This window comes from Camelus bactrianus, chromosome 12, assembly GCF_048773025.1.
Source record: "Camelus bactrianus isolate YW-2024 breed Bactrian camel chromosome 12, ASM4877302v1, whole genome shotgun sequence".
In the NCBI taxonomy this organism is placed as follows: domain Eukaryota; kingdom Metazoa; phylum Chordata; class Mammalia; order Artiodactyla; family Camelidae; genus Camelus; species Camelus bactrianus.
The window spans coordinates 16520345-16547219 of NC_133550.1; the positions used below are offsets into that span (position 1 = coordinate 16520345).

The 26875-nt window shown below is 56.2% G+C and overlaps 3 protein-coding genes across 5 annotated transcripts; all 3 read right to left on the bottom strand.

Moving 5' to 3' along the window:
• AQP6 (aquaporin 6) lies at positions 1-3846 on the bottom strand. The gene is made up of 4 exons (XM_010964263.3): positions 3264-3846; positions 2350-2508; positions 2020-2100; positions 1-1360 (listed from the first exon to the last, which is right to left on the bottom strand). The coding sequence occupies exons 1-4, from the start codon at positions 3654-3656 to the stop codon at positions 1148-1150; spliced, it is 846 nt and encodes a 281-aa protein (XP_010962565.2). The 5' UTR covers positions 3657-3846; the 3' UTR covers positions 1-1147.
• A 6669-nt stretch (positions 3847-10515) lies between these two features.
• AQP5 (aquaporin 5) lies at positions 10516-14761 on the bottom strand. Of its 2 annotated transcripts, none has more exons than XM_074374893.1 (4): positions 13711-14761; positions 12508-12640; positions 12010-12093; positions 10516-11221 (listed from the first exon to the last, which is right to left on the bottom strand). In XM_074374893.1, exons 1-4 carry the CDS (start codon positions 14431-14433, stop codon positions 11133-11135), a joined length of 1029 nt encoding a protein of 342 aa, XP_074230994.1. In that variant the 5' UTR covers positions 14434-14761; the 3' UTR covers positions 10516-11132. The 2 variants fall into 2 exon arrangements, with proteins under 2 accessions (XP_074230994.1, XP_074230993.1); XM_074374892.1 differs by having other exon boundaries at positions 12476-12640; positions 13711-14728.
• Positions 14762-18398: 3637 nt separating this feature from the next.
• AQP2 (aquaporin 2) lies at positions 18399-26475 on the bottom strand. Of its 2 annotated transcripts, XM_010964262.3 has the most exons (4): positions 26008-26470; positions 22949-23113; positions 22487-22567; positions 18399-21886 (listed from the first exon to the last, which is right to left on the bottom strand). In XM_010964262.3, the coding sequence occupies exons 1-4, from the start codon at positions 26365-26367 to the stop codon at positions 21677-21679; spliced, it is 816 nt and encodes a 271-aa protein (XP_010962564.1). In that variant the 5' UTR covers positions 26368-26470; the 3' UTR covers positions 18399-21676. The 2 variants fall into 2 exon arrangements, with proteins under 2 accessions (XP_010962564.1, XP_074230995.1); XM_074374894.1 differs by lacking the exon at positions 22949-23113 and having other exon boundaries at positions 26008-26475.
• Between the last annotated feature and the right edge of the window lie 400 nt (positions 26476-26875).

The window sequence follows — 26875 nt, forward strand, 5'->3', positions numbered from 1 at the left end:
TTACAGTAACAGCAACAATAATCATCATTTATTGGGTTTGTTCTTCCTGCATTTTAACTTCCAAAACCATTTTCCAATCTCTTGTTCATTTTAACATCCATCTCTAGGGGAAAGCTGTGCCCATTTTATAGCTGGGGAAGCTGAGATTTAAACAGGACCCCAAGTCATGGGTAGAGTAGGTTTACAGCAGCTTGTAACTATTAACAAACCAGATGAGACTCCAGTGGTCTTTCAGAGGCCCTGAATTGCAAATCTTGGTTTCCTGGGTCATCCCCGAGTTCCTCCCATCCTTGGGACTTATTCAGCAGCTTTTAGGGGATGCCAGCAGAACTGAAAATGAGGCTGCGGATGAGAATGAGGGCTGGGATGGGGCCTTCCCCCTCTCAGGACTGTTCCTGTGAACAGGGCTGTAGAGTGGAAGTCAGGTGAACTCCTGAGAAGAGCAAGCCCTGGGAAGGGGCTGTCTGGCCTGAACCTCCCTTGCCTAAGCCCTGGCCCCCCACCAGCCCTGGAGAAGTTTCCTCTCCCTGTCAGCCCTTTCAGAGGGAGGGGCTCTCTGCTGAGCATTTGGGGGAGTAAGGAATGAAGATCTACCGGGAGGGCAATCTCTGGCCTCAGAAAGGCCCCAGCCTGAGCAGGGAGCCGCAGCCCCCAAACCACATCCCTCTGGGGAACTCAGAGGTGGTCCCAGGGCCCGACTCTTCTGGGAAGTCTGGGTCCTCCTCCCCAAGGGTGGGGTGAGAAGTTGGGGTTCCCTGAGGCCCCTGTAACCCTCAGTCTCTAAGCAGATTGGCTGTCTGGGCTCGAATTGCCTTTTCCCCAAGACTTGGGGATCTGGAGGCCCAGGAACCCCACTGGGGTCCAGACAGATGAGAAAGGGAGGGCAACCAGGAATTCCCAGGCCTCCCTCTGCTCTGTCCCATTAAAAGAGGTGGAGGAGGAGAAAACTGAACAGATTTGCTTCCCAAATTCCATCTAGAATTGTAATGTCAGTGATCCCTACCTACCCTGTTAAGACAAGAGGCCAAACTTCCCTACCCAACCTTGCAAGCCCCCTTCCCCCAGGAAAACCTGAAGTCTGGTCCTACAATGCATGCTGCCCACTTTTCAGGGCTCTTTTCAGAAGCTTGAGGGCGGGGGCCAAGCTCTATGCCACCTGACATACACTCTCCATTTCCGTGTCCCCTGAGCTGGACTGGGATTCTTTCTTTTGGGGTTCCACCCCTTCCACCTTCTCCACCTCTGCAGTGCCTGTGAGGATGGCCAGTCGCTGGGCCAGGGTCTTGGTGTCAGGGAACAGGATAAAGTTGTAGATCAGCGAAGCCAGGACAGCCCCCGTCAGGGGTCCCACCCAGAAGATCTGAAGAGGCAGAAATGGGCATCCTGCTTGTGAGCCATCAGGACCAGAGGGCGACTTTGGGACCCCACTTGCTTCCTCAGTATTGACTTGGTCTCCCAGGAACCCTCGAGCTGTCTACAAGGCAGCAAGTTCGAGAAGCACGAGTCCTGCCCCCCACCTCCACCCTGAGTCCCCGCCTGTGAAGGGATCTAGCTTCCCACGGGGCCGGCCCAGGCTTCCCACCACCCTCTGCCTCCCTCCTCTGGCCTCCCCTGTTCCGGCCTGGAGCCTGGCTAGTGCTGTTCCTGTCTCTGCTGGTGTGTGTGTGTCTATTTCTGTTTGTCTTTTTCTTTATCCAAGTTTGGAAATGGGTCCAGCTGGAGGAAGTGAATAAGGAAACAGCCAGGACTTGAGGGCTGGGCCAAGGCTGCAGCTCTTGCCCTGGCCTATTTCTTGCCAGTCCACTGGGTACCCTGGACTTCTGAAGCTGGAAAGGAAGGAAGTACAAGCCAGGATTCTGGCCCTGGTCTTCTGAGCTTAGGGAAACCTCCACTGGGGGTCAGGATGGTCTGTGGCAGGGAGACTTGTCACCCCAAGTGTCTGTGGCCTCCTTGCTGGTGAAAGTCCCTATTGCCACCGGGGCCCTCTCCCCCCTCCTGGCTGCTGGCAGAGGGTCTTACCCAGTGGACTGCGAACTTCCCAACGATGATGGCAGGGCCAAAGGAGCGGGCTGGGTTCATGGAGCAGCCGGTGAAGTAGATCTGGGAGTGAGCGCATGTCAGGGTGTGAGGAGGCTGAAGTCAGGCCTGGGAGAGGACAGTCCCCTCTGCCCTGGCTCAGAGCCCTGGTCCCTGCAGCACCCAATCCTGGGCCTGGAGTGTGAGGCACAAGCCTTGACCCCAAGGCATGAAGGGCTCAGGGAGGGACACTTCCTGACCTTTAGGGCCCCTGCAGCCTCCCCAGGTAGGGACAAGTGGATGCATGTACACAGTGTCCCCTTTGCCCCTTACCCCAATGAGGTGGCCCACCGCCACAGAGGCCCCAATTATGGTGGCTGGGGATGCTGAGGTCTGACGGCTGTCGGTGGAAGCGAAGACACAGAGCACAAGCTGCAGGGTCAGAACCAGCTCCACTGCCACCGCCTGGCTGGTTGAGACGCTGTTCCGGACCTGTGCGAGGGGGTTATGCTCCAGCCAGTGGGCTCTGCCTAGGGATGGGGACCCCCTCGGCCTCATTTCTTCACTATTAAGGAGTGTGACACTTCACCACCATCAGTCCCAGGACTTAGGGAGCTAATGGTTTGGGGAGAGCTGTGTGGTAGGGTTCAGGTCAGCCCCGAACACTTGCTCCCTGCAGAAGTGAGTGTCACCCTTCCAGCTACATGGGGTGGTTGGGGCCAGTAGTTTAGGGGGTAGGGGGTGCTCAGGACTGGTGGGAAAGAGAAGGCTGGAGAAGCTGTGATGCACATTGACAGGCTGACTGGGAGGCACTGTGGGTAGGAGTGGAAGGTGGGGGCTTGGGGAAGTAGGTAGAACACAGATGATTAGAGGAATCTAGGGGAGTGAGGCAGGCCTCAGGGTGCTGGAGAGGGAGGACCATGGGAAAACAGAGGAGCGAGGGACACTAGGTGGACCTGGGGAGGTACAGTGCTTGCAGGGTCCCCTGCTGCTACACACAGCCCCACCTCTCCGTGCTACCCCGACACTTTAATGCCTGGTCCTCTCTGACTCCTGCACCTTAGTGTGGCTTCTTCTTGCTCCCACTGTTCCTTGCAACATAATCCCATTCCTGCTCTGCCTACACTAAGGCCACAGTCATTCCCCAGGGCCCAGGGCCCAGCCCAAAGCAGATGTGGGTTGCATGCTCTGTTACCTCCCTGTACCCCCCAATCCTGGCCCTGCCCAGCGCCCCTCCCTGCACCTACCACGTTGACCCCAAGGGTCTCTCGGGCTTCCCCAGGCGTGACTCCATAAAGCAGAGCAGCCCCCGCCGTGGCCCCCGCCAGCTGAGCAGCCACATAGGCCACAGCGCGGGGCAGAGAGATCTGGGAGCCCACGAGGAAGGCCAGCGTCACAGCAGGGTTGACATGGGCTCCACTGGCCTTCCAGGTGACCTGCACGACCATGGCTGTGGCCAGGTTGAAGGTGATGGCAATCTGCAGCACAGAGGGAATCCCCAAGGGCCACCTCAGACCTGAGCCCACACCAAAGAACACATACAGCCCTGTGGCCAGGAACTCAGCAAACAGGGCCTTGCTGACGGTGGTCCAGAGCCGGCACACCAGCATCCTGGCCAGGCTGCACCTGCCTGACTCCATTGTGTCCAGGTCCTGGTGTCTTGGCTGTTGCCTCCTTTGCTCCAGGGGCCTCTTTCTCTCTTGCCTCTGATCCCCTCTGCGTCCTCTGGTCTCTTGTCTCTGGGCTGCTCTGGCCCCGGCCAGCAGCTCCACCACCAGGCTGCCAACACAAGGGCTGTGCTGGTCAGACTGGCAGGGACTGGGCTGACAGGGTTTTGTGTGTCTGGGTGGGTGGGAGGCGAGCGGGTGGCATGAGGGGTGGTGCTCACATGTCTGCTCCACCCTAAGCTCACCTGACAGCCAGAGGAGGGGGGCCATCCCAGGGCATGGAGCTGGAAACTTCCAGGAGTTTTCCAATCTGGACAAGCCTAACTGCTGCAGGCAGAGGCCCAGCCTGAGGGCTGTGGGTGGGCATGGGATTCCAGGGCGCTCCCATCCCCGGTGTCTGCTTAGACAGAGCAAGATCACCCAGCTCCCCAAGACCAAGGCCTGCTTCAGAGGGCCCCGTGCATTCCCCGGGGCTCCTGTTCTGGCCCCATCGGCCTGCAGGCTTGGCCTCCAAATGGGCTCACGCTATTGGGTGCCCCATAAAGCTATCTGTGAAAGAAGCTCTCACCTTCATTCCCACCTAAAACCCCACTCATTGGAGGCAGATGTGAACAGAGTCACCTTTACTGAGGATGTGAGCCTGTAAAGGTGCAGAGTGGGCAGATGGAGCGGGGTCTACTTCTACAGCTAATTGGTGACAGTGGTCACCTCTGCTGCCCGCCAGCCGGGAGTTTCTGCCAGCCCTTCACCCACTTCTCCTGCCTCTTCTGCCTCCCCAGCCCACCCTCCACCCCAAATCAGCACTTTCCCCTTACATCTCTGCTCTCCTCCTTCTCAGGGCAACTTAACCATTTTTGTGGCTATGCTGGCCCTAAGGCTACCCACACCCTAGGCTCTGCCCTTTAACCCCCAGCAACATATCAAGGTTTTTTCTAAAACAAAAGTGTTCCCTCCCTAAGAAGAACCTGCCCAACAGTTAAATACAGTCTTCACTTCTTAACCACATCTGGGTGCCCAGACCTCACCCCTGGCCATACCCCCCTGCCCAGTGCATGTCCCCTGGTGTCCTCAGGCTCCCAGATGTGACTTGTCTCACATTGAGATCCTCATCTCTTATTGTGCCCGCCAAAGGCACTCCTGTTGTCCCCGGCTTGGTAGATGGCACCTGGGAAGCCTCCCTGACCTTGGCCCCTGCCCCCGTCCAGTGAAGGCATCCAGTCCTACTGATTTTGAATCCTAAATATTTCTTGACTGTGCCCTCTTCTTGCCACCCCTGCTGCCCTGCAGCCTGTAACCATTTTCTCTGTCTCCTCCCTCGCTTGGCTCCAATCAATTATCCACACTGCAGCCCGAGTGATCTTTCTAAAATGCAAATCTGATCCTGCTGCTCCCTGCTGAAATCCCTTTAAAGCCTCCAGTCCCTTCTGTGAGCTCTCTGCCTGGCCTACAAGGTCCTCTGGGTTCCTGCCCCCACTACCTCCCATCTCCCCACTTCTTGCCTTGTCCTTTACCCTCTGGCCTCATCAAATGGCCAGTGGTTTTGGAACACTCCATGCTTGCCTCCCCTTGGAGGGTGCGCTCTCCTCTCCCTGGAGAGCCCTTCCCACGTCCTTTGCTTGGGTAAGTCCTAATCTATTCCTAAGGCTCAGCTTTAATGTTACCTCCCCTTTTCCTGGGTGAGGGCCCCTCTGTGTGCTCCCCCTACACCTGGCCACCATTGGGTGCTGCCATGGTGTTAGGCTCCCCAGTGAGGTGGTGACCCCTTTGTGGGTAGGACCAAGTTTTGCTCATCCCTACATGTAACACCTCACACAGGGACTGGCTCACTTCTGTAGTAGGTACTCCATAAATATTTGTTGAATGAATGAGTGAATAAAAGCTTCTTGACCTCCTGGAGGCAGGTGACTTTCATATCTGCTACATTTCAGCTGGCTATTCTTACAGCCTTATACCTGTCCTCATCTGGGACTGGGTCTTCTGAAATCCTCAAGTGAAACGTCCCAACTCTGATCACAAGCTCTGCCCATCCTGTCCATCTCTGCCCGTCTCCCATCTCAGTCCCAGTCACATCCCTCCCCCAGTCTCTCCCCTCTCCCCCTTCTGTTTGCCCAGCCATCCTGGCTTCACTCTACCCACTCCAGCCAGATTCCTTGGCATCTCACCTCAGTGCCCTCCGTCCCAGCTCCCTATTCTCTGCACCAAACATCCCCACCATCTCTCCATCCTCATTCTCCTCCATACTCTTCTTCTCCTGTCAGCGCTGCTGAGCGTTGCTGGAGAAACTCACCCAGCCGTGCAGACTGCTGCCATGACAAGTCCCTAGTTTCTGGCCTCAGCAGGGGTCACAGCTCTGGCCAGCAATCTTTGTAACGCCTCCAGGCAGCTCCCTCCCCATTCTTCTAAGCCCTGCTTCAAACCTTCCCACTCTCTTCAAGTACCCTACTTGCTCTGGCTTTCTTCCAGCAGATCAACTTGCCTCCTGACCCACCTAGAAAGTGAAACCAGCAGGCAAGACTTCTTCCCATCTCCCCTCCAGCCACAAGCTCGCGGGCAGCTGCCCTATGCCCTCCCCAGCTTCCCCCTGGCCCTGAAAAGAGGCAGCCCTTCTCTTGTGTCTGAGTCGGGACCCCTCCTTGTGCTCTCAGCTCCTTTTGAGGGACTGGGGCCCTCTCTTGGCCGGTCTCAGCCACATCTATGGTTTTCACTTCTCCCTCTCCTGGCTGCTTCTTTATAACATGCCTGGGTAATGGTAGAGTAGTGGAGAGACCATGGGTTTGGAATGCCTTTCCTCTTCGTCTCTCTTTCAACACTTTGCTCAAGTTTGATTCCTCTATGAAGCCAGCCCTGATTTTCCCCACCAGCAGTGGGGTGGGGGCGAGCTTCATAGAGAAGTTGGTCTTGGGTAAAGCCTGTGGCTACTTCTGGCTTTGGTTTCTTCGGTGCCTCCACTGTTCCAGTGCAGACTCCCAAGCTTGCTTTCTAAAGGAGTTTTTCAGAAAATGCTCAAGATTGAAGGAATGTGGCTGTGGGGGCAGTGTGGGTGACATTCCTCCCTGGCACGGGGGTGAGGGGGACTCCTTGTCCAGCGGCTGTCCCAGGGAACCTCAAGGGCATCTCTCCCCTTCCTTGCCCTCAGACAGAGCTTTAGAGGGCCTGGGGACAGACACTTACCAGTTCCTACATCCTACCTAGCTCAGTTTCTGCACCAGTACACCAGGCACCAAATAGCAGTTAACGCCTATCTTTTGAGAAACTTTGATTTTATTGTTTTACAATAAAGCGAAAGCGCTTGAACACTGCCATGCGTTCTGTACCCCTGACCAGTGCTTGATGCCTGGGACCTCAGTTTCCCCATTTATGGTGGAGATGATAATTCCCACCTCCCCATGTGTTGGGAGGAGTGAATGTACTGACGCCCAGGAGAATGTCTCCAAGTCAGAAAATGTTGGTTATTAGGATTGCCACCTTCCTCCCCACTCTATGAGACAGCTGCGAGGACTGTGCTGGGCTAGGAAGGGTCCAGGACAAGTGCAGGGCCGGCCCTTGTCTCCAGCTGGCCTAGAACAGAGCCTCCTGAGGCCCGCCTGGGACAAGGCTGTTCAGTCCCTGAGGGCAAGTGGACATTGGCCAGGACTTGCTCCTGCTCCAGCCAGCATGTCCCCAGACCCAGCCAGTCCTGGGCCCTAGAGGCATGCTTTGAGGTCACTCATGCTCCGAGGGCTTTTGTCAAGCCCCACATCTGGCTGCCTGCAGCTGCCTGTCAGGTGGCTGTGTGCTCTTAACCTCCCAGAGGTCTGTCTCTGGGCTCCTCAAATGACTGGGGTGGGTGTCTGTGGGGAGGTGTGTGTGTGTGTGTGTGTGTGTGAGCCCCCACACTTGTTGGGCAATGTGGGCTCTGACTGGGGTCCTCTCTTGGTGCTTGGAGAAGGTAGGTGAGCAAGAAGGAGGGGAAGGAGGAGGGAACTGGAAGAGAAGAGAAGGGACAATAAAAACATGACAGAAAGGGAAGGATTCAAGGTAATTTCCCTTGCACCCCCTCACCCATCCCCACAAAAACTGGAAAGAGGAAGCTGAGGCTCAGAAAGGGGCTGAGAGAGCCCATCCGCCCAGCAACCCCTCCTCCTGTCCGTCCATCTAGACAGCCAACCCCTGGTCTACTCTCTGCCTTTACCCCTAGTCCTCCTCCATCTCTCCATCACATCACATGTTCATCTTCCTACCTGGTGAAAACTGGCAGCTTCTGGGCACAGGCGGAGGGGGAGGGGGGAAGGCTCCTACAGGAGGATCAAAGCTCTTCCTGAGTTCTGTCTTCAGTGGAACAGAGGGTCAGAGGGGTGACTGAGCATGTGTGTACTTGGATGTGACACATACGTGTGCCTCTCTGGGAACACATGGAGCCAGACACCCAGGTCTGGTCCCCAGGGCCGCGTGAGAGAGAATGGGGGACAGATGATGAGGCTCTGCACACACGTGGAGTGAGCAGTCTATGCCGAGAAGACGCAGCCCTCTGGGTCTATCCTAAGGGCAGTGTAGAGTGGGCTCAGCGAGTGCGGTCTCGTGTGTGCGCAGGTCTTTGCCGCCCGGAGCGGGGCCTCGCGGGGAGGATCCGACACCAGGGAGCACGGCGCCCTCTGCTGGCCAAACAGCCCCAACTGCCGCACCCGGTCAGCCCCAAGCCCTAGGCAGACCCTCGCCCTCCGGCCCGCCTGTACCTCCCTCGGACTGGATGCCCCACCCGACCCTGAGAGTCTGTCCCCCAGACACCCACCGTTCATTGGATTATGCTCCCCTTGGGCCTGTCCGAGAAAGGAACCAAGTTGCTGGGCTGGATGGAGAGGCTAGCCTTCCAGTCAGGGCTGTGCCTCACCTGAGTCGTGTGTGGAAGGGTGAGAAGGTCTGATGCTCTCATCCACAGCTGATGGAGGAGGAAGCTGAGGCTCAGATTGGGGCTGAGAGAGCTGACCCTCCCAGCAACCCCTCTTCCTCCTCCTGTCCATCCATATAGACAGCAAACCATCTGTCTGTTCTCTGTCCTTAAATCCATAGTTCTCCTCCATCTATCATGTCACCTTGTCCACTCTCCTACCTGGTGAAAACTGGCAGCCCCTGGGCAGAGGGGGAGTGGGGAGAGGAGGAAAGGATCTCCTCTCTTCTGCACCCACTCCCAGACAGAGGGGTGTGGTGGAGTAGGGGTAGCTGCTTCTTGGTGTCCCAGGGGACCCACTCCTGAGAGACTCCCCTTGTCTCCCCACCCTCCACGCCCCCATCTGACTGGTGACCAGACTGGAGACTTGGGGAAGAGGAAGCACCGCAGCGGTGGATTTGGTGGACGAGGTCCCCCCCTGCTGGTCAGAGCTGGCACTTGCGCTAGGCTCTTGGGTAGGGGCAGGGGTGGAGGCAGTGGCTGGGGGAACTGATCCTTTACTGGGGCCCTGAGGTTCTGCCATTCGATGTTAACTGTAAGTGGGCCGTGAGGCAGGCAGGACAGGGCAGGGCCAGCTGCAGCTCCCATTTACAGACACTGAACTCAAGTTTGCAGGAGTTCTAGGGAGTCTGCCCCTCCTCACTCCCTCCCGGAGGGGCTGACCCTTGCCAGCCACCATCCATAGCTTCTCCCACCCCTTCTCAGACCATCTCCTGGCCCTACTGGCCCCCTTCTCTTCTGAAACAAAAATGAAAACCACATGGAGAGGCTCGCACTCCAGGGAGAAGGGGAGCTCAAGTTCAAACTCTCAGGAGAGGGAGTCCCAGAACTGGGGTGTGGCTGAGGTCCCAGATGTGTACGTGCTGGATTCCCCTCAAACTAGCGAATTGAGCTCATGCTCTGGCGCACCTGGCCATGTTTGCACAAGCTTTTCTCTTCCATCCACTGTCTTATTGTATCCTCACCACAATCCAGGAAGTGGGTACAAGCACCCCCACTTTATAGAAGAGGTCATTAAAACTCAGAGAGTTTATGTTACCCTGAATCGCACAGCCAGATTTGACCTCCAAGCCAGACTCTGTAAGTCTGATATGTCCTGAGCTGCCGTCTGACCCCTTCCCCACAGAGAGCAGTGCAGTCCTGGGAATCTCCCTCCCAACTTTCATCTGACCCCATAACAACCCTGTGAGGGAAACAGTTTTTATCCTGACTTTACAGCTTAAGAGACAGAGGCTCAGCGAGTTTAAAGAGGTTTCCTAAGGAGGGTCAGTGGCAGGGGGACAGTCAGGTCATGAGGGCAGAGCTATAGGCCTAGAGAAGGTGGGAACCCTGGCCAGTGGAGGTGGGGGAGAGGAGCCCCTGAAAAGAGTTGGGCCAGGAATGGCTTATGGGTGGGGGTGAGGGCAGGGGGCTTCTCCCTCTGAGCACAGGCTCCAACGTGGCATGTTTTTGGAACACAGCAGGGCAGAGAGGGGAGTCCAGGACTGTGCCTCCTCCCTGATGACAGACTTGGCTGGTCACCTCCTTGGCATCTCAAGGGGCTGCTGGCCGGTTCACTTCTCCTCCACCCTGCCCAGCACACCCTAGCACTGGTGCCAGGTTCTCCTCAAGTGGCAGGGACTTGACATAGCTGAGGAGGGAGGGGTGAGCAGAAGGGCGACTTGCTGAGGACCTTCCTTCTCTGCGGCCACCGCCCCTTCCTGACCTCTAGTTCTGCTTCTACCTTTGGTCTCTTTCTCTCCTCCCAACCGCATCTCTATGGCTCTTTAAGCCTCTCCTAGCCTCAGCTTCCCTGTCTCTTCACAGAGGATTGTGGAAACTGTGGAGGAGGGTGTGGGTGATGAAGAGGAGAGGTGATGAGCCAGAGTGTCCCAGGAGGAGGCTTCTGGGGAGCGATGAGGCCAAACATGAATGTCAGTGGTTTATTGGGAAGCCCCGACCCCAAACACCAGCAGCCCTACCCCATGCATCCTTGAGCAGAAATAAATAAAACGGCATTTAATGAACCAGTCTGCTTCCCTCCTAAAAAGCTCTGGGGAGGGTCAGCCTCTGCCGACACAGTGGCTGGGATTCCCCTGGCTCTTGAGGAGGGTGGCGGAAGGGGAAGGGATACAGACCACTGGCCACCCCTTCCTGGCCTGACCCTGGGGCAGCCAGCCAGCTTGGCACTGCATTCATGATCTCTGAGCTCTGATCTCACTGCCCTGTCCCAGAGAGACCCCTTCCCACCAGACCCCAGACCCCGTCCCCCACCCCAAGAGTCCCGTCATGTATTTCTGCTCCCAACTCTAACTGTGCAGCCTGGGGAGTCAGCACCTCCTCCCCAGCCCAGAGGACCCAGCCATGTGGAAAGGAAGCTTTGCTGTCATATATTTTCCCTTTTCCCCTGCAATTCAGGGCTGAGAGGCTGGCCCCCAGGTGACGCTGGTCAGTGGGCAGTCAGCTCCATGGTCTTCTTCCGCTCCTCCTGATGTTCCTCCCAGTCCTCCTCGGGCTCATACGTGCCCTTGACGATGGCCACACGCTCAGTCAGGCTCAGGGAGTTGGGGAAGAGCAGGTAGAAGTAGAGGACGGCAGCCAGGATAGCCCCCACGATGGGCCCCACCCAGAACACCTGGTAGAGACAGCGCGGAGTCAGGGGGCTGAGCCCCAGGCCTTAGAGAACAAGCCCCCCCTCCTTCAGAGGACAGAACCATGGGCTCTCGGAGGAGATGGACATACAGACTTCCAGAAGGAAAGACTTCTTCCCACTTCAGGGACAGACAGACTGAAACCCCACTCCCCAATGACAGGGACATGGACCACAGACACCCAGATCCTCAAAGGATACAGACAGATCCCCAGAGGGACAGGGCCCCACCAACCCCACCCTAAAGAGAGAGAAATGAACCTTCGGAGGGAATAGATGTGGAGAATCTCAGAGAGACAAACGGAACATCTCTCGCACTCAGGGACAGAGACAAACTGGAGAGAAGCCATGAGCTCTCAAAGGAGGTGACAGTTTGTCCAGAAGGACAGACCCACAGGAAGGCTCTCCCCACCCCTTCAATAGGGACAGATAAATAAAACATCAGAGATGACAGACACAGACCCTGCCCCCAGAAGGATAAAAACAAAGTCCTCAGAGATCAACACAGAAGGACAGATTCCCTTTCCCTCGCCTAGAAGAACAGACACACGAAGCCCCTACCCCCACAACCAGGGTCTCCTACCACGTAAACCTACCCCTGCCCTTGTTCTGGCTGCATCTCATCCCTTGCTATGTCCCCTTCTCTCTCCAGCCACTGCTCCCAGGGCCCACCCCCAAGCTCCAGCATCCAGAAAGTCCTATTAGCTGTCAGTTGCCATGGCCAGGTCTCCAGGCCCCTACTGCCAGGGAGCCAGGGGAGGACCCAGACTCACCCAGTGCAAGGGACTGAACCGCTTCATAATTACTGCAGGACCGAAAGAGCGGGCTGGATTCATGGAGCAGCCGGTGAAGTATATCTGGATAGAGAGAGGGAGGCGGTGAGGAAGGCATTGTGCTTGTCCACTCCCACAGGACTCTCCCAGGGTCCACCAGAAGATCAGGGGCTCAGCCAGGTCTCCAACTCATCTCCCAATTCCTAGACTGGTGACCTCTCCCTCCACAAGTCCCTATGCACCCCTACTCTCCTCTCTGTCCTAATCTTGGGCTTGGTTTCCTGCCCCTACGCCAACTCCCACTCACTCCATCTTTCCTCAGACTAGAGAAGGTTTGAGGGGATCAAGTCTGGGCCAGAGTACAGCAGCCCCACTTCAGGCCTGAACTGCGGGGCTCACGGTCCAGAAGGAGCTGCTCTAGGGGCCTACTATTTGCCCTGAGGGGCCAAGTGGCAGTACTGCTCACCCCCACAAGGTGGCCCAGTACAACGGACAGACCAATGGACAGGGCCGGGGATCCCACAGGGCTGGTGCGGCGGGTGTCGGTGGAGGAGAAGATGCAGAGTGCCAGCTGGAAGGTCAGAATCAGCTCCACCACCACGGCCTGGCCCGGAGTTATGTTGTTGTTGAGCTGCAAGGGGAGGGTGCGTTAGGAACCTCACCTTCTGCTGGCTCTATGGCCAGAGGTTGGGCGGACAGGACTTCTGATCTCCAGGGACACTCGGAGCCCAAGCTGCTGGAAGCCAAGCCCCGTCACATCAGGGAGATCATTTGCCGAAGAGACTACATACTTCACAGTGGGAGCAAAGTTTGGAGCGCAGGCCCAACAGCAAGTGTGAGGGGAGCTGTTCCTGGACACAGGCCTTTCACTGGTTCTGCCCAGTCCCCAACCCTGTAAGCTGGCATTTACCCTCCCTCCTGCGGGCAGCTGCCCAGTTTGCCTATTGCACCCCCAAGCCCGCCTCCCGCCCGTGCCTGATCCATTGCCAGTGCCAACCTCAACCCGTCTCTCCGGTGGGGCTGACTCACAGCTTGACAATGGCTGAGAAAATCCTCCTCTGTGTTTGATTAATGAACCCAGTTTGCATGAGACATGGGTGCTGAATCTGGGGCAGCGGGAGGAGGAAGCAGTAGGGGGCCAGGAGTGGGAAACAATACTCAGCAGAGACCATAGGCACTGGTACCACGTTAGGGGGTTCCCAATCATGGTTTCTAAATGCAGTCGCCCTGCTCCTGCTGTGGTGGGTTATGCTCATTCCCATGTAATGAGAATAAGAAAATGAGACCCAAAGAGGCTGTGGTCACTAAAGGCAGGATCACAACCATCAGAGACCTATGGTTCCATGAGACCACTCCCCTGAGGGGAGCAGTGAGGCACTCAAGAGGATGGAAGAACTCAGAGGTAAGACAGAAGAGACAGACATTTTCTGCAGAAAAGAGGGGCAGCAGGCAGCAGGAGAGAAGCTGGGATATGGCAGCATGAGGGGAGCAGGCAGAAGAGGTGGGTATCAACCAGAGCAGTGGGCTGAGGAGCACACACCACATCGGAGATTCATCTTCCTGGCCTTAGGAGGCTATGGCCTTTCTGGCGAGTGTGCAGTGGCCCACTCTGTGGCACCCATTCTGCAGATGGGGTTTGGGGGCCAGGTCTGGAGCCCACCCCAGGGTCCCTGCCCCACCCCCAGCCGCGCGGGCACTCACCGAGTTGACGGCCAGATTGCCCCGGGCATTGCTCGGTGCCAGCCCATAGAGGATGCCGGCCCCGGCAATGGCGCCCACCAGCTGGGCCACCACGTAGAAGACAGCCCGGAGCAAGGAGATCTGGTTGCCCACTAGGAGGGCCAGTGTGATGGCAGGGTTGATGTGGGCACCGCTCACGGGGCCCAGGGCCTGGACCAGGGTGCCTATGGCCAGGCCAAAGGCCACGGAGATTTGTAGGACGCTGGGCAGCGCCGACGGCCACGAGAGGGCCGAGGCGAGGCCGCAGAAGACGAAGATGAGGGTAGCCAGGAACTCGGCGAACACAGCCTTGAGGAAGGCAGAGGAGAACACCTCCTTCTTCATGGTCTGGCCTTCGCGGCCGCAGCAGGGGACACCCGTCGGGGCGGCGGCGCTGGGGGCGGGGGGCTGGCACTCAGGCTTGCTGTGCTCTCCGGCGCCCACGTCGCGGCAAGCGGCCTGGCTCGAGCCCTGCGGGGGCGTGCTATATAGAGGGCGGGCGTCCTTCGGCGAGGCGGGCGGGCAGTGGGCGGCTCCCGCGCTTGGGGGCCAGCGCGGCTCCCAGAGTGGGAACTTCGCGGCCGCCCCGGGCTCGCAGCTGACCCGGACCCAGCGCGCCCCTCCGCCCGGGCAGCGGCACGTCGGCTCGGGCCACGTGACCCGGCCAGCGGTGTAGATCGGCCCGGCGGCCTGGGACCCGCGCATTGTGCGCTCTGGGCGTCTCCCGCGCTCTCCTCTTCGCTGTCTCTGCTGGGCTCCCCGGGAGACTCGGCTGGGTCTGGACTCTCGCGTCCTACTGACCTCTGGGAGGCTGCCTCCGCTGGGCCTTTATCTCCGGCAGTGGTCTTCCCTTTTCTTCTGTTCGGGCCCTGGATCCAGCTCCTCCTTTTCCTCCTGCGACCCGGGCATCCTGACCCGACCTCACCCCCGGCAGGGCTGGAATGATGTGCTTCCCTGTGGACAGCGCCACCTCCACTCAGCTCCTTGCCGGCCGGTGGCGGGGGCGGGTGACCGGGCAGGGCGGTTCGGGGCGGTCCGGCCGTCGTCGGCCTCTCCCGGCAGGGCACTGGCAGGCCTCCCCGCTTGCGGCGGGGGCGTTTTGGGGAAAGTGGGCCCCGTGCCAGCCTGCCCCCAGCTCGGCAGTCCTCGACGCCGGGCAGCCCCGGGCAGTCCTGGGAGGAGGCGGTGGACCCCGAGAGGCGCCCACTCCTCCGCAGCAGCCGTCCCTGCTTCTCCAGGAGAATAGCCTTCTTGGAGAATCCCAGCGAGTCCCTGAAGGAGGTTCATAGGACTGGAGGGGACATACCGGATTCGGTTTTGTCTTGGGTCAGGGAAGAGGCCCCACGACGTGGGGGTCGGTGTGGGGCGCGGAGAGGGGGCAAGAGCACTCCGACTTCCCGTGCCAGTGTTGGTCTCTCCCGCCCTCCTGCCAGAGCCCACTCCCCTCTCTGTATCTCAGGTTTTCCTTCTCTTGCTCCTTAGTCTCCTCTTCCTTCAAATCTTCACTCAGTCTTGATTTTTTCTCCCTTTTGAAATCTGCCTCTTCCCTCTCTCCTTCAGTCTCTTTCTCCAAACCCTGTCTGCCTCTCTTTTTCAGTCTTTTGTCTCTCTCTTCAGTCTCCCTGCCCTTCTTCCTCTCTTTCTCTCTCTCTCTTCCTCTCTCATTTCAGTCTCCTTCTCAGGCCTCCCCCCAACCCCTTTTCAATTTCTCTGTTGTTACAGCCTTAGCCTTAACTCTGTCTCAACCTCTCTATTCATCTCTCAGTTTCTATCCACTCTCTGTTTCACCTTTCCCTGTCTCAATCTCTGTGACTTTCTGTGCATCTCTCCCTCATTTTCCATGTCTGCTTCTTTTACATGTTGTCTTTTTCAGTTCCCCCAAAGCCAAGTCTTCCCACCCCCAGCCTGGGTGACACTTTCTTCTAGTCCTGTGCCCCCTCCCCACTCTTGCCCCTTCCCTCTGATCTCCCAGCTGCTCTCCCACCCCTCCCTCTTCCCACCCCCAGGTTAGGCATGTGAGGAATGAGGCTGGAGGCCCTCTAAGGCTTGGAAGAGGAGTCAGGGAACCACTCCCAGGATCTGCACTCAAGTGGAGTGGAGCTGCACTAAAGACCCCGCCACCATGCTGTGACATGTTTTGGGGAAGCATTTAGAGTAAAGCTCAGTAAAGTTTCTTCATGTTGTGACTGTAATTTTAAAAGCCCCCTAGGGCTCTGTATGGAGCAAAGTGAGAGGGTGCAGCAGAGGGAGAGAACAGGTGCTCCTCTGTCAGGCTGAGGGGAGGGGCCCGGAGGAAAGCCAGGGACCTGGAGGAACGGGCTCTGGGCTCCATGACAGCTAACAGCCAAAGAAAACAGAAGAAAACGGATGGAAAAAACCTCGCTATTGTTCCTGCTGGGCTCTGGGTTTCCTCGTGGAGCAACTCCACCCCTAGATCTCTCTTCTTAAGGCAGGAGGTCTCTCTGTCCTTCTGCCATGGGTCCTGAGGCCCTGCCTGTGGCAGAGCATGGCCGCTATATTCAGGATCTTCTTCTGAGGCTGGTGCAGACTGTTGCAGACTGGAACAATGACCCTGTTGACCCCAGAGGCCCTCGGGGGCCAAGTCCCTTCTCTGCTGAACCTGCCTCCAGTCTGCACCCTTCCAACCTTCGTTTTCATCCTCTCTCTTCAGGCACTGTCATTGTGAATCTGCAGATCTCAAACTCCATCTCTTGGAGTGGGAAGGACTCAACAGTGCCACCAGGGGAAGCTCCTACTTGAGGATTTGAGCCCAGTCCTTTACCACCAGCAAAGAGCTTTGGCCTCCACTGTGTGATTAAATTCCCAGCTGCCTGTGAGGAAAACCAGACTCAGAGGTTCTACCTTGCCCAATGACCTGAGATGGGACCCACAGTTTTGTCAGTCTGATGTGGCTGAAGGAGTCCCTACCTGTTAAGGTTGCTCAGATGTGGGCAACTGGTTACATTTCCTAAGCCTGAGCTTGAGACCCTTCCACCTTTCTCTAACCGTCAGAGTCACTCTGTCCCCAGGTTGTCACAAGAGCACCTAGATGCTGAAATTATCTTTGCCTTGAGCACTGGGACCCTCCTCTATCAGCCCTAGAGGAATGCTTTCCTGGGACCCCTCTGGGCTGGGAGATGGATCGCCCCATATGTGGCAGGGAGAGTTAGAATCACTCATGGTGGGGGCCTTCCTCCTCTCCTGATAGTGGGCCCCCTGGATTCCCTGGAAACATTTGAGGGCTGGAGGTAGAAATGACAAGGTAATTGGCAGCAGGTGATGCTGCCAGGACTCCACTTATCCCCAGGGTTGGGGAAGAGTCACTCATTGATTCATTCTTTCCACAAAGATTTATGGAGCACTTACTATGTCCCAGGCACTGTTCTAGGCACTGGGGAGATATCCATGAGCTAGCAGACGCCTCCTTGTGGAGCTAAAATTCTAGTGAAAGGAGAGAGACAAACACTAAACAATGACATATGGAAATTATATGGTACAATAGAATCTGGTTAAGTGTTGTGGAAAAATTGAGTATGTCAAGGGGGACGGGGCATATAAGGGTAGGAGGGGAGGGTCTTTGAAATTTGAAATGGGTGTCCGTGTAGGTCTTATTGTGGTGACATCTGAGCAAAGACTTGAAGAGGAGAGGGAAAGAACTATGCAGGTATGGGGTGGGGGTGGGGGTGGGGGTAAGAACATTCCAGGCAGAGGGAGCAGCCTGTGTTGTAGGAGCAGAGGGAGCAAGTGAGGACAGAGAGGTGGTGGAGGTGGGCAGACCTTGTGTATCACCGAAAATGACAGCAGGATTCACTCAAGAGAATGAGGGAGACACTGAGTAGGAGACTGCTGTATGTTGACAAAGTTTTGACACGAGGCCTCTGTCACTGGGTTGAGAAGAGATGGGAGGGGCAGGAATGGGGACAGGGAGATGGTGGCCTGGCCCTGAGGTGGCAGGGTCGGGGAGGGGTACTGAAGGTGAGAGGGGTGGGATCCTGGATGCCTTGTGAAAGTAGAACTAACAGATGGATTCAGGGTTGGGTGTGAGAACAAGGAGTCACAGATGACTCAAGCCTTTTGGCCTGAGCAGCTAGAAAGATGGAGTTGCCATCAGCTGAGATGGGGAGGACAGTGGGAGAAGCGGGTTTGGAGAGAAGCGCAGGAGGACGGATTTGGACATGTTGAATATTAGGTATAGTCCCAGACCCTGGGGTCCCTGCCCTGACTTCCCGACACGGTGCTATCGCCAGCATGAGGGGACCAAAAGAGGCTGTCTTTTGCTCTCTCTGGAGGCCACATAGCCAGCCCATGTCTCAATGCCCTCCCTGTGGTGCCACCTGGGTCCCAGAGCCCCTCATGCCCATTTTGGCAGTGGGAATTTGCCACCACAGCCCTCCTTGCTTATTCAGCACTGAAATTACATCTGCACTGTTCCAAGCTGCAGCTCTGGGGAGTTCATGACATGCCATTGACCCTAGTCTGTCTTCTGGCATCTTGAACTCTATTGAGTATTTCTTTTTTTTTTCTGGGGGTGGGTATAGGTTTATTTATTTATTTTTAGAGGATGTGCTGGGGACTGAACCCAGGACCTCGTGCATGCTAAGCATGCACTCTACCATTTGAGCTATATTCCCCCCACAACAGAGCATTTCTAAGTTGTGAAAGAAACAGAATTTATTGGCAAATGAGCATTTATTGTTTACTGTGTGCAGAGTCCTGTGTTAGACTAAGTTGGCTGATGAGGGAAGATAGGAGGGTGCCATTTAAGAACCAGAGGAGCCCTGCCCCCAAAGGGCTCACAGTCCCTCTGGGAGGCACCACATAGATACAGAATCACAGCATAAAGACACAAAACTGTATCGCAGTAACAGTGCAGGTATGAAGTTGTCTGGCACAAAGTGGGAGTATGAGGATGGAGGCAGCTGGGACTCAGTGGTCAGCCACTCCTCCCCTCAGCTCAGAGTCTTCTCCGTCTCCAGCTTGGGGACCTGAAGGGCTGTTCACCTGCCTCCATGCTGCCCTGCCTCGGTCTGGTTTGGGGTGTGTTTGACCTCCACCCTCCTCTAGACCAGGTGCTCTTCAAGGGCAGAAACCAGCCTGTGTTCTTTGTCCTTTTCCCTCTACCTGGCTGCATCTTCCCCAAGGCCCCGTGTCTACCACAAGGCAGCAGGCTGGGCTGGACAGGTCAGGATGTATGCCCTGGTTTCTGCCAGGGGCTCCCAGGAGGGGCCTAGGACTGGCCTCAGCACAGACCTGGTCTCCTCTGACTTCTGAGTGGAAATATCATGGGCTCTTGCATAAGAAGGCGTGAGTTCAAGTCTTAGCTCCACTATATATATATATAGCTGTGTGACTTCAGACCAGTCTCTTAGCCTCAGCCTCAGCCTAAAATGGGAAGGACAGTATTCGTTCGGCCTGGGGTCGGGAGATAATCACAGGAGATGATATGGGAGTGCTTTGGAGAAAGTAAAACCCAGCATGGCTGTAGGCCATAGTCCTTCCGTAACCTGCCTGAAGTTTTAGGAGGATTCGATTGGCTAATACATGTAAAGAACCCAGCACAGAGGCTAGGTCACAAGAGATGCTTAATAGATGTCAGTTCACCCCCATCCTGCTTTGACCTCTGACTTCAGTGGCCCCAATCTGGGCAATCAGGTCTGGAAGTGGTGGGGAACTCACATTTAGTTTGTGGGGAGATGCAATCTAGGAAGATGAACAGACAAAGAGAGAAATTTGGCAACTTCTAGAGGGATCTGTGGGGGAGAGGTGACGTGAAGATGAAGTACCTGGGACACATCTAGGCTTGGCTCCTACCTCAGTGCTTTGCTGGCTTTGAACTTCCAGAACAAAGATGCTCAGCTGGCAGGAGTACAGCCCTAGAGGTCACTTTGGTCTCTGACTCGCCCCCTCCCATGGTAGTGAGGCCAGGTGACTGTCGTCAGCTATTGGGGATTGAGAGACTCATCTCCATAGCAACTATGGCCAAAGCAGGCTTTTTCTAACCCAAAGGGAGGTTTGGTCAAGGAAGACAGAAAAGAGCATAGGTGAGGAGGTGAGCACAATTACAGAGATGTGTTCTTCATATGCAGTCCATCTCTGAAAGGAGAGGAGACCCTTCAGAAGGGGCTGGAAGCTCTGGTGCACAGTGATGCTTGGTGCAGTGTGGGACAGACACAGATAGAAGCCTTGAAAGCATGGAGGCAACAGAGCATGGAGAAGGAGGCTCTGTTGTGTGTGATTCTCAGGTTAGCTATGCAGCAGGCTGGAGAGGGAGGGGAGAATGGACAGTCTGGGTGTTGGAAGCAAGGTGAGAACAGCCAGTGTGTGCTTAAGGTTAAGAGAGGTTGAAAGGCTGAATCAGGATGAGGCCAGCCCCAAACCCAACTCCTGCCTGCACCTTGGGGCCCCAGTGTTCTCCTTTGCTTTGGCCACAAACTGAAGGAGGTAAAGGAGGCCAAGGGTCAGGCCCCTTCTGCATTCTTCCCCCAGGAAGCAGAAATAATGAAATGATCCCAATAATGCGTGATAATGGTATGAGGAATTACAGTTCACACAGCATCTTTACATGCATCATCTCACTTAATCCCAGTTAATCTCATTTGAGAAACGGCACTGGCCTGGAAATTTAGAAGCCTAGCTCTAGATACCGACCTGCCTCTCTGGACAAGTCACATCCCTTCTCCAGCCCTGAGAGTGCTAGGCTGCTCTCTCCACAGTAACGTCCTGTGGTGGGAGCCGAAACGGGAGGGTAGCACTGGAGCTGAGGGGTGGAAGGGAGAGAGGGGCGGAAGAGCTGCTGCCTGCGGAAGAGGGTTGACCTTGGGGTGGGTGATGGAGGTGTGTTGCCTGGTGCCCGTGGTTTCATGCCTGAGTGTCTTGCCCAGCCAGCCATATGTACAGGGCGAGAGGGCTCACTTGCGAAACTGAGTGTCTCCTTTCAAGAAGTGTCTAGTTGCAAATCTCCCCCTTTCCCAAGAGAAAGGGCAGGGGCCCACAAAGGGCTTTTGTTTCCTCTGCTGCAGTGGGAGGCTAATCTCTGGGTCTGGAGGCCCCCAGGAGATGGGGTCGCATATATACATGTGCGGCATGCACACACTTATGCCCGTTTCCTCCTTGGGTGAGGTCCTTTCTTAGGGCAGGAAGGAGGTCCTTGGCCACTCAACTTTCATTTTTCCCAGAGGCCACTTCTGGAGTAGCTGTTCTCTGCTTGATACCTTATTGCCTCTAGCAATGCGTCCTGGCAAGTCTTAGGGCCCAGTGCTGCTGCATGGGGGAATTTTCCAGAAGGGGCAGGGTAGGGGTTGGAAATCAGTGCCCTCCCTTCAGCTCTCTCATGGTGGGCTCCAGACCCTCCCCTTCCCTTCTCTTGGGGAGCACACTCTCAGAGTTACTGGGGATAACTGGCTTCAAGGACTCATCCACTGCAGAGGAAGTGGATTTATTGCAGGTGGGGGAGGGATGGGTCAAGAGGGGAGTGAGTGGTGGCCAGCCATTGCACACTTGTGTCACCACAGGCACACCTGTTCACACTCAGGAGCATGCACAACCTTGCACATGGGGACAGAGAGGCACTGGGGGATGAGCTAGCAAACCTGATGCACTGTTCCTAGACCCCTGCCCCGCAACGTGGGGGTGTGTGCACTTCCCTCCACCCTACTCAGTACACTGTGCAGGCTCTCCAGAGTCTTCGTCTGCCCTCCCTCCCCAGCTCAGTGCCCAAGTCCCCAGCTCCTTGCAAGGGGCCGGGACGGTCCACTAATCGCTGCCTGCAGCCTCAGAACAGGGGATCTGCCGGGCTCGCCGCTACCCCGAAACCCTGGTCGTGGCACTTCCTGGAAGCAGCTACTCTGCGCTGAGGGCCAGCTTCGGACTTGGGGAGAGGGGGTCCGGCGTGGGTGGCGGGCGGTCACCTGAGCTCCCCCGAGCTCCCTCGAGCCCGGGTGCGGCGCGCTCAGGCCTTGCTACCCCGCGGCGTGCTCTGCGGCGAGTGCAGCTCCACCGACTGCCGCCGCCGCACCTCGCGCTCCTCCCAGTCGGCGTCCGGCTCCAGCCCCTTCAGCACGGCCAGGCGCTCCGACAGGCTCTTGGAGGACGGGAACAGGATGTAGTTGTACAGGAGGGAGGCCAGGATGCCGCCGACCAGGGGTCCGATCCAGAAGACCTGGAGGCGAACGAAAGGGCGGCTTGCGGGAGCTCCTCTCCCGCACAGCATTGAAAAGAGGCCTCACGCAAAGAAGGCAGTCATACGCGTGTCCATGTAATTAATAATGACAACACCAGCCACTGGGAAGACTTGGTAGTTGGGGGTTAAGGGTGCGAATTCAGAGCAGACTGCCTGAATGAACTTGGACATGTCACCCTCTCTGTGCCTCAATTTCCTCACTCTAATAATACCTCCCAGGGTTGCGAACACTAAATGAATCAATATTTGCAAAGCAATTAAAATGAGTCCTGGCACATACTAAATACTAGATAAATGCTAAATAACAGAAATATATTACCTCATATAAATATTACCATTTATCGAGTTCTAAGGCACTGCATCAATCTTTGCAAAAAGCCATAGCAGTAATTGCTCTTATTCTCACTTACAGATGCGAAAACTGAGTCTTTGGTGTCAGACCTGAAGGGCTCACCCAAGGCTCCCCCATGCCCCAGGAGGAGGACTGGGGAGGGTTTGCTGATCCCAATCCACTCTCCTCCAGCCCTTGCTGAGATGGGTTTCTGGGGGAGGGGAAATCAGGGAGGTTTCAGTCATTACCCAATGGTCATCGAATTTGCCGGTGACGACAGCTGGAGCCAGGGAGCGGGCAGGGTTCATGGAGCAGCCGGTGTAGTGGATCTGCAGTGGGAGGCAGGGGTCAGGGAGGGAAGAAGGTGAGGACAGGGCTGGGAGTCTTGTGCCCCTCTCCAGTGCTTGACCTCAGCCTAAAGGGAATCCACGCGATGGACAATTAAATTCATGTTATATTTACAGGGCTCGCTATTCACTTGAAGTTGGAGGGATACCTGTCCCTTCGTGGTATCTAAGAATCAAACCCTCTGGGGTGTTATCTGTCCCTCTTGGGAGTTCTGTGTATCTGTCCCTCTGGGGTGTCTTTGTGTCTGTCACTTTTGGAAGTTCTATATATCTGTCTCTAGAGTGATCTGTGTGTCTGTTTCTTTGGGGAAGGTCTGTGTGTCTGTCCCATCAGGGAGGCTGGAACCAGTGGCCATGACCTACCCCAAGGAGGTGGCCCAGGGCCACAGAGAAACCGATGGAGAGGGCGGGGGTACCCAGGTTGTCTCCACGGCGCTCATCGGTGGAAGCGAAGATACAGAGCACCAGCTGCAGTGTCAGGAAAAGCTCCACAGTGACGGCCTGGCCAGCAGTTGAGTTGTTGCTAAGCTGGGGACAGAGAGGGGGGTGGGGGGGCACACTGAGCATGCTCCCTGTACTGGCTCCACCTTCCAGCCCACCTGCAGTCAAGGCTCCAGATAGGCTTCCGGGCTGGGAGCCAGAACACCAGGGCTCACCAGCCACCTTGGTCCAAACTACTGATGTAGTTTGTTCTGTGTTCCCCAAGTCAGAGGTGAGGAAACTGACTCCATAGCCCCTTGGGTTTAGGGCCTGTGGTCGTGTGCCTACAATGTGAGAGGAAAAGGATGCTGAGATCCAGAATTTCTGTTTCCTGAAGAACAAGGATGGAAGAGGTTTTGATTGCAGCAGGAAGCTTTAAGCCAGGTAATAAGAACTTCCTCTCTATTTAGGCTATGAGATAGACACTGGTGTAATGAGAAGACTGTGGTCTTTCTTCCTGTGGCCAAAGGGCTCCCAGAGACAGGATCTAGGAACTTGGCTCCGGGGATGGTCCTAGTGTAGCCCCTCCCCTTGTGAGTCTAGGGTACAACTCTTTCCTCTAACCTTTGCCTGTTCCCTTGAACTTGCCTGTTCCACACTGTGTTTCAGCCCTCAGTTTTGCCCTGTGGGTTTGCTCCCTGCATATTCTGTGCACATTGGGGTGCGGGTACTGTGATGCTCCCACACACATGTGGGGTGCCCATGGTCCCAGCAGACCTTGCCTTGGGTAACGAGAGAACCTGGAGCTGAGCAAAAATGTGATTTCATAACTGGGCCACACCCAGTACTGGATTTCTCTCTGGGTTTTGTCATCCTGTGCCCTACACCCTGTCCTCTGGATCTGGGCACTGCACCAGGTGGAGCTGTGACAGCTCTGAGCTCCCATGCTCCTTCTCTAGGCCTTGAACCCGCACCCCTGGGTCCTAGCCACCGGGCTGGAACTCTTGCATCTTTCTAGAGTCTAATCTCCCTACCCCCACCCCCACCCCCACCCCCACCCCCAACACTGCCCCTGTCTTCCAGCGTCTGAGCCTATAGTGGGGACAGTGAAAAGAGCTTTGAAGGCAGGCATTTTGGGGCCTCTGACTTGCTGTGGGACCCTATTTATTTCAGTCTCAGTTAGGCTTTCTGTAAAATGGCAGTAACAGAATGATCCTGGAAGACCGTGTGAGGACTGGAAATGACAGGGTAGAGCCCCAGCCCCATTCCCTCTGGTCAACAGCTGATCTAAGGGAGGCAGTGCGGGTGTAGGTTTGATGTCAGAAAGCTCTGGGTCCATTTCCAGGTGCTAACACTGGTTCTGTGACTTAAGTCAATTGAGTGCTGAACCTTAATTTACCACTCAGGGTGGAGGATCCCAGAATTCACCTTACAGAGTGGTACCAAGACTGAGGTGAAATCTGGCCCAGCACAGAGCAGGTACACATCGATGGTAACTTCCTGGTGGATAGACTGGGTGACCTCAGAGGACACCCGGGGTAGCCATGGGGGTCATCTAGCTCACACTACCCTCAGGACAAGTCAGCCCCATTGTTGCCCGACTCTAGCCGGGAAAGTTCTTCCCAGTTCCTCAAGATGGTAAATGCTGTGCAGTAACTTGTGGGGAGCCTCCCCAGACCCTTCCCTTTTGAGGGCCCCAGTCAACTGTGAAACAGTGGAGAAGGACTGCCTGTCCCCATGGGCCCTTAACACTCCCATTGCCCTACTATTAGAGGAGATTCCCCAGCCACACATTCTGAGACTTTCTTGGCCATGGTCTCAGGAAGTTCCTCTTTCAGTCTGATTGGACCTCATCTTGCTGCAAATTGAACTAATTTCATTCTGAATGGAAATGGTCACATTTCTCAGTCTGTTCAGCCTGAACACCCAGCCTCATCATATTTCCCATTTTGAAGAAGAGAGAAATTCCAATGGGAACCCCTGGCCCTGCATGAAGAAAGGCCACCTGTGCAGAGGAGGGGATGACCGCACAAGACTCTTCAGAGACATAAGCTCTCTTACCCAGTGGCCCCGGGGTGGAGAAGGCCAAGAAATGCAGGAGACCAAGACATGAAAGAGGCATTTGCCGTCCTGGCCTGGGGTGAGTGATGGAGCAAGAGCTGTGCTGAGGGGACACAGACTACCCCTTCCCACCCATGCCCTCAGATGCCCAGGCCTAGCACAGACCTAGTAGTGGGGGGTGGTGGCTGTGGTGGGGGGAGGGGCTCAGCCCCAGAGTGCCGGAGGTGCCCGATTCGTCGTGCAATCAGCAGCTAGCTCACGGGCTCTGGGGGCCTTCTCTGAGACCTTGCCCCTTCCGCTTTCCCCTGGGTTTGGGTGCTTTCTCTGGGGTTGACCAACTCTAGGACTTTTTAGCCTGTAACTTCCCTTCTCTGAGCCTCAGCTCCCTCATGCTTAAGACATGGAGCTTCTCCTCCCTCCCTCGAAGGGTTGCGGTGAGGTATCAGCAAGGGGCTCCTGGGGAGCCCCTGCCAGGAGGCTTGTACACGGCAGATGCTGAAGAAACGTTGGGTCCTTCTACCCTCGAGAAGACCCTGCGGGCCAGCCCTCTGAGGTGCCTCCTGGCTCAAAAAGCGCGTCTGCTTTGGGGCCCTGTCGTCCTCCCAGTTCTAGCGTAGCCCTCACTGGAATGCAGGCAGCAAGTCAAGAGAAACCTTGAAACTCTTCTTCCTCCTTGAGGTTCAGGGCAGAGGGTACCAGCAGACCCGTGTATCCCGCCTCTGCTCTGACATCACTGCTCTTTTTACCCTGACTCCTGTGTCAACTGTGTTCCTGGTTCCAGCATTTCTGCCTACCACCCACCCCAACCCTGCTACCCCGCTCTCCCTGCTTCTCTCTCTCCCCACCCAGACCCCCACCCAGATCTGGTCCCTCCCCATTGCATCCTTTACAAGGGACTTGCCAGGATCTGCCCTTGTGGAAAGGACATTCTTAATACTCACAGCATTGATAGCCAGGTCCCCTCGGATGTCTGGCGGTGTGATCTCATGGAGCAGAGCAGCCCCAGCCACGGCCCCCAGCAGCTGGGCAGCCACGTAGAAGACAGCTCGGAGAAAGGAGACATGGCAGCCTACCAGGCAGGCCACAGTCACGGCGGGGTTGATGTGGGCCCCGCTGACATGGCCCAGAGCCTGCACCAGGGTGCCAATAGCCAGGCCGAAGGCCATGGCAATCTGCAGCACAGAGGGCAAGGCCTGTGGCCAGTTGAGGGCTGAGCCGAGGCCAAAGAAGACAAAGAGGAGAGTGGCCAGGAACTCTGCTAACACTGCCCTGGAGAAGGCTATGGACCGGAGTTCCCACATGCCGTGGAGCCTTCTGTGGGCTGCCCTGGTTGTCTCAGGGCAGGGAGCTTAATGTGCGAGTGAGCTCGCTCTCTCTCTCTCAGGGTCTCTGGGGAGGCTGACCATGTACATTTATAGGGTCCTTCCATCCTGGATTTGGACATGTGAGATGGAGGTGGAGTTTGGGCCAATATCTCTTCTCCCGTATGGCTGCCTCCTGTCCCCACTCCCCCCATCCCTGCCCTCAACATGCCTATCGCCCCATCTTGGACTTCACAGCTGACTAATGTTCCCTATTAATGAGCTCCAGATAAGGGCTGACGTCCCCTAGTTTTCCGTGTTTGTTTCCTCAGCTACCCCAAGGCTGTTGCTCCAAGGCCTCTCTACCCCCACCAGTTCTGTGAGTGGGGGTTCTGTAGGGGGTGGTGCCAAACCCCTCTCCCTGATTCAAACTGCTGGCCAAGGCAGAGGCAGCACCTTACAAAACTAACCATGAGAGAGACTGTCAATGCTACCCCTTCTGGGGATT

Bases quoted from the DNA above. Each gene is read 5' to 3' on its own strand.
- AQP6 (XM_010964263.3), bottom strand. From the start codon at position 3,656: ATGGAGTCAGGCAGGTGCAGCCTGGCCAGGATGCTGGTGTGCCGGCTC. The intron at 2,101-2,349 runs GTAAGGGGCAAA...GCTCACTCCCAG, and splicing joins CGGTGGGCCACCTCATTGGG to ATCTACTTCACCGGCTGCTC. The intron at 1,361-2,019 runs GTAAGACCCTCT...CTGCCTCTTCAG, and splicing joins GGAAGTTCGCAGTCCACTGG to ATCTTCTGGGTGGGACCCCT.
- AQP2 (XM_010964262.3), bottom strand. From the start codon at position 26,367: ATGTGGGAACTCCGGTCCATAGCCTTCTCCAGGGCAGTGTTAGCAGAG. The intron at 23,114-26,007 runs GTGAGTATTAAG...CTCTGTCCCCAG, and splicing joins GGGACCTGGCTATCAATGCT to CTTAGCAACAACTCAACTGC. The intron at 22,568-22,948 runs GTAGGTCATGGC...CTCCCACTGCAG, and splicing joins CCCTGGGCCACCTCCTTGGG to ATCCACTACACCGGCTGCTC.
- AQP5 (XM_074374892.1), bottom strand. From the start codon at position 14,433: ATGCGCGGGTCCCAGGCCGCCGGGCCGATCTACACCGCTGGCCGGGTC. The intron at 12,641-13,710 runs GTGAGTGCCCGC...CTCCCCTTGCAG, and splicing joins GCAATCTGGCCGTCAACTCG to CTCAACAACAACATAACTCC. The intron at 11,222-12,009 runs GTGAGTCTGGGT...TGTCTCTACCAG, and splicing joins GGTTCAGTCCCTTGCACTGG to GTGTTCTGGGTGGGGCCCAT.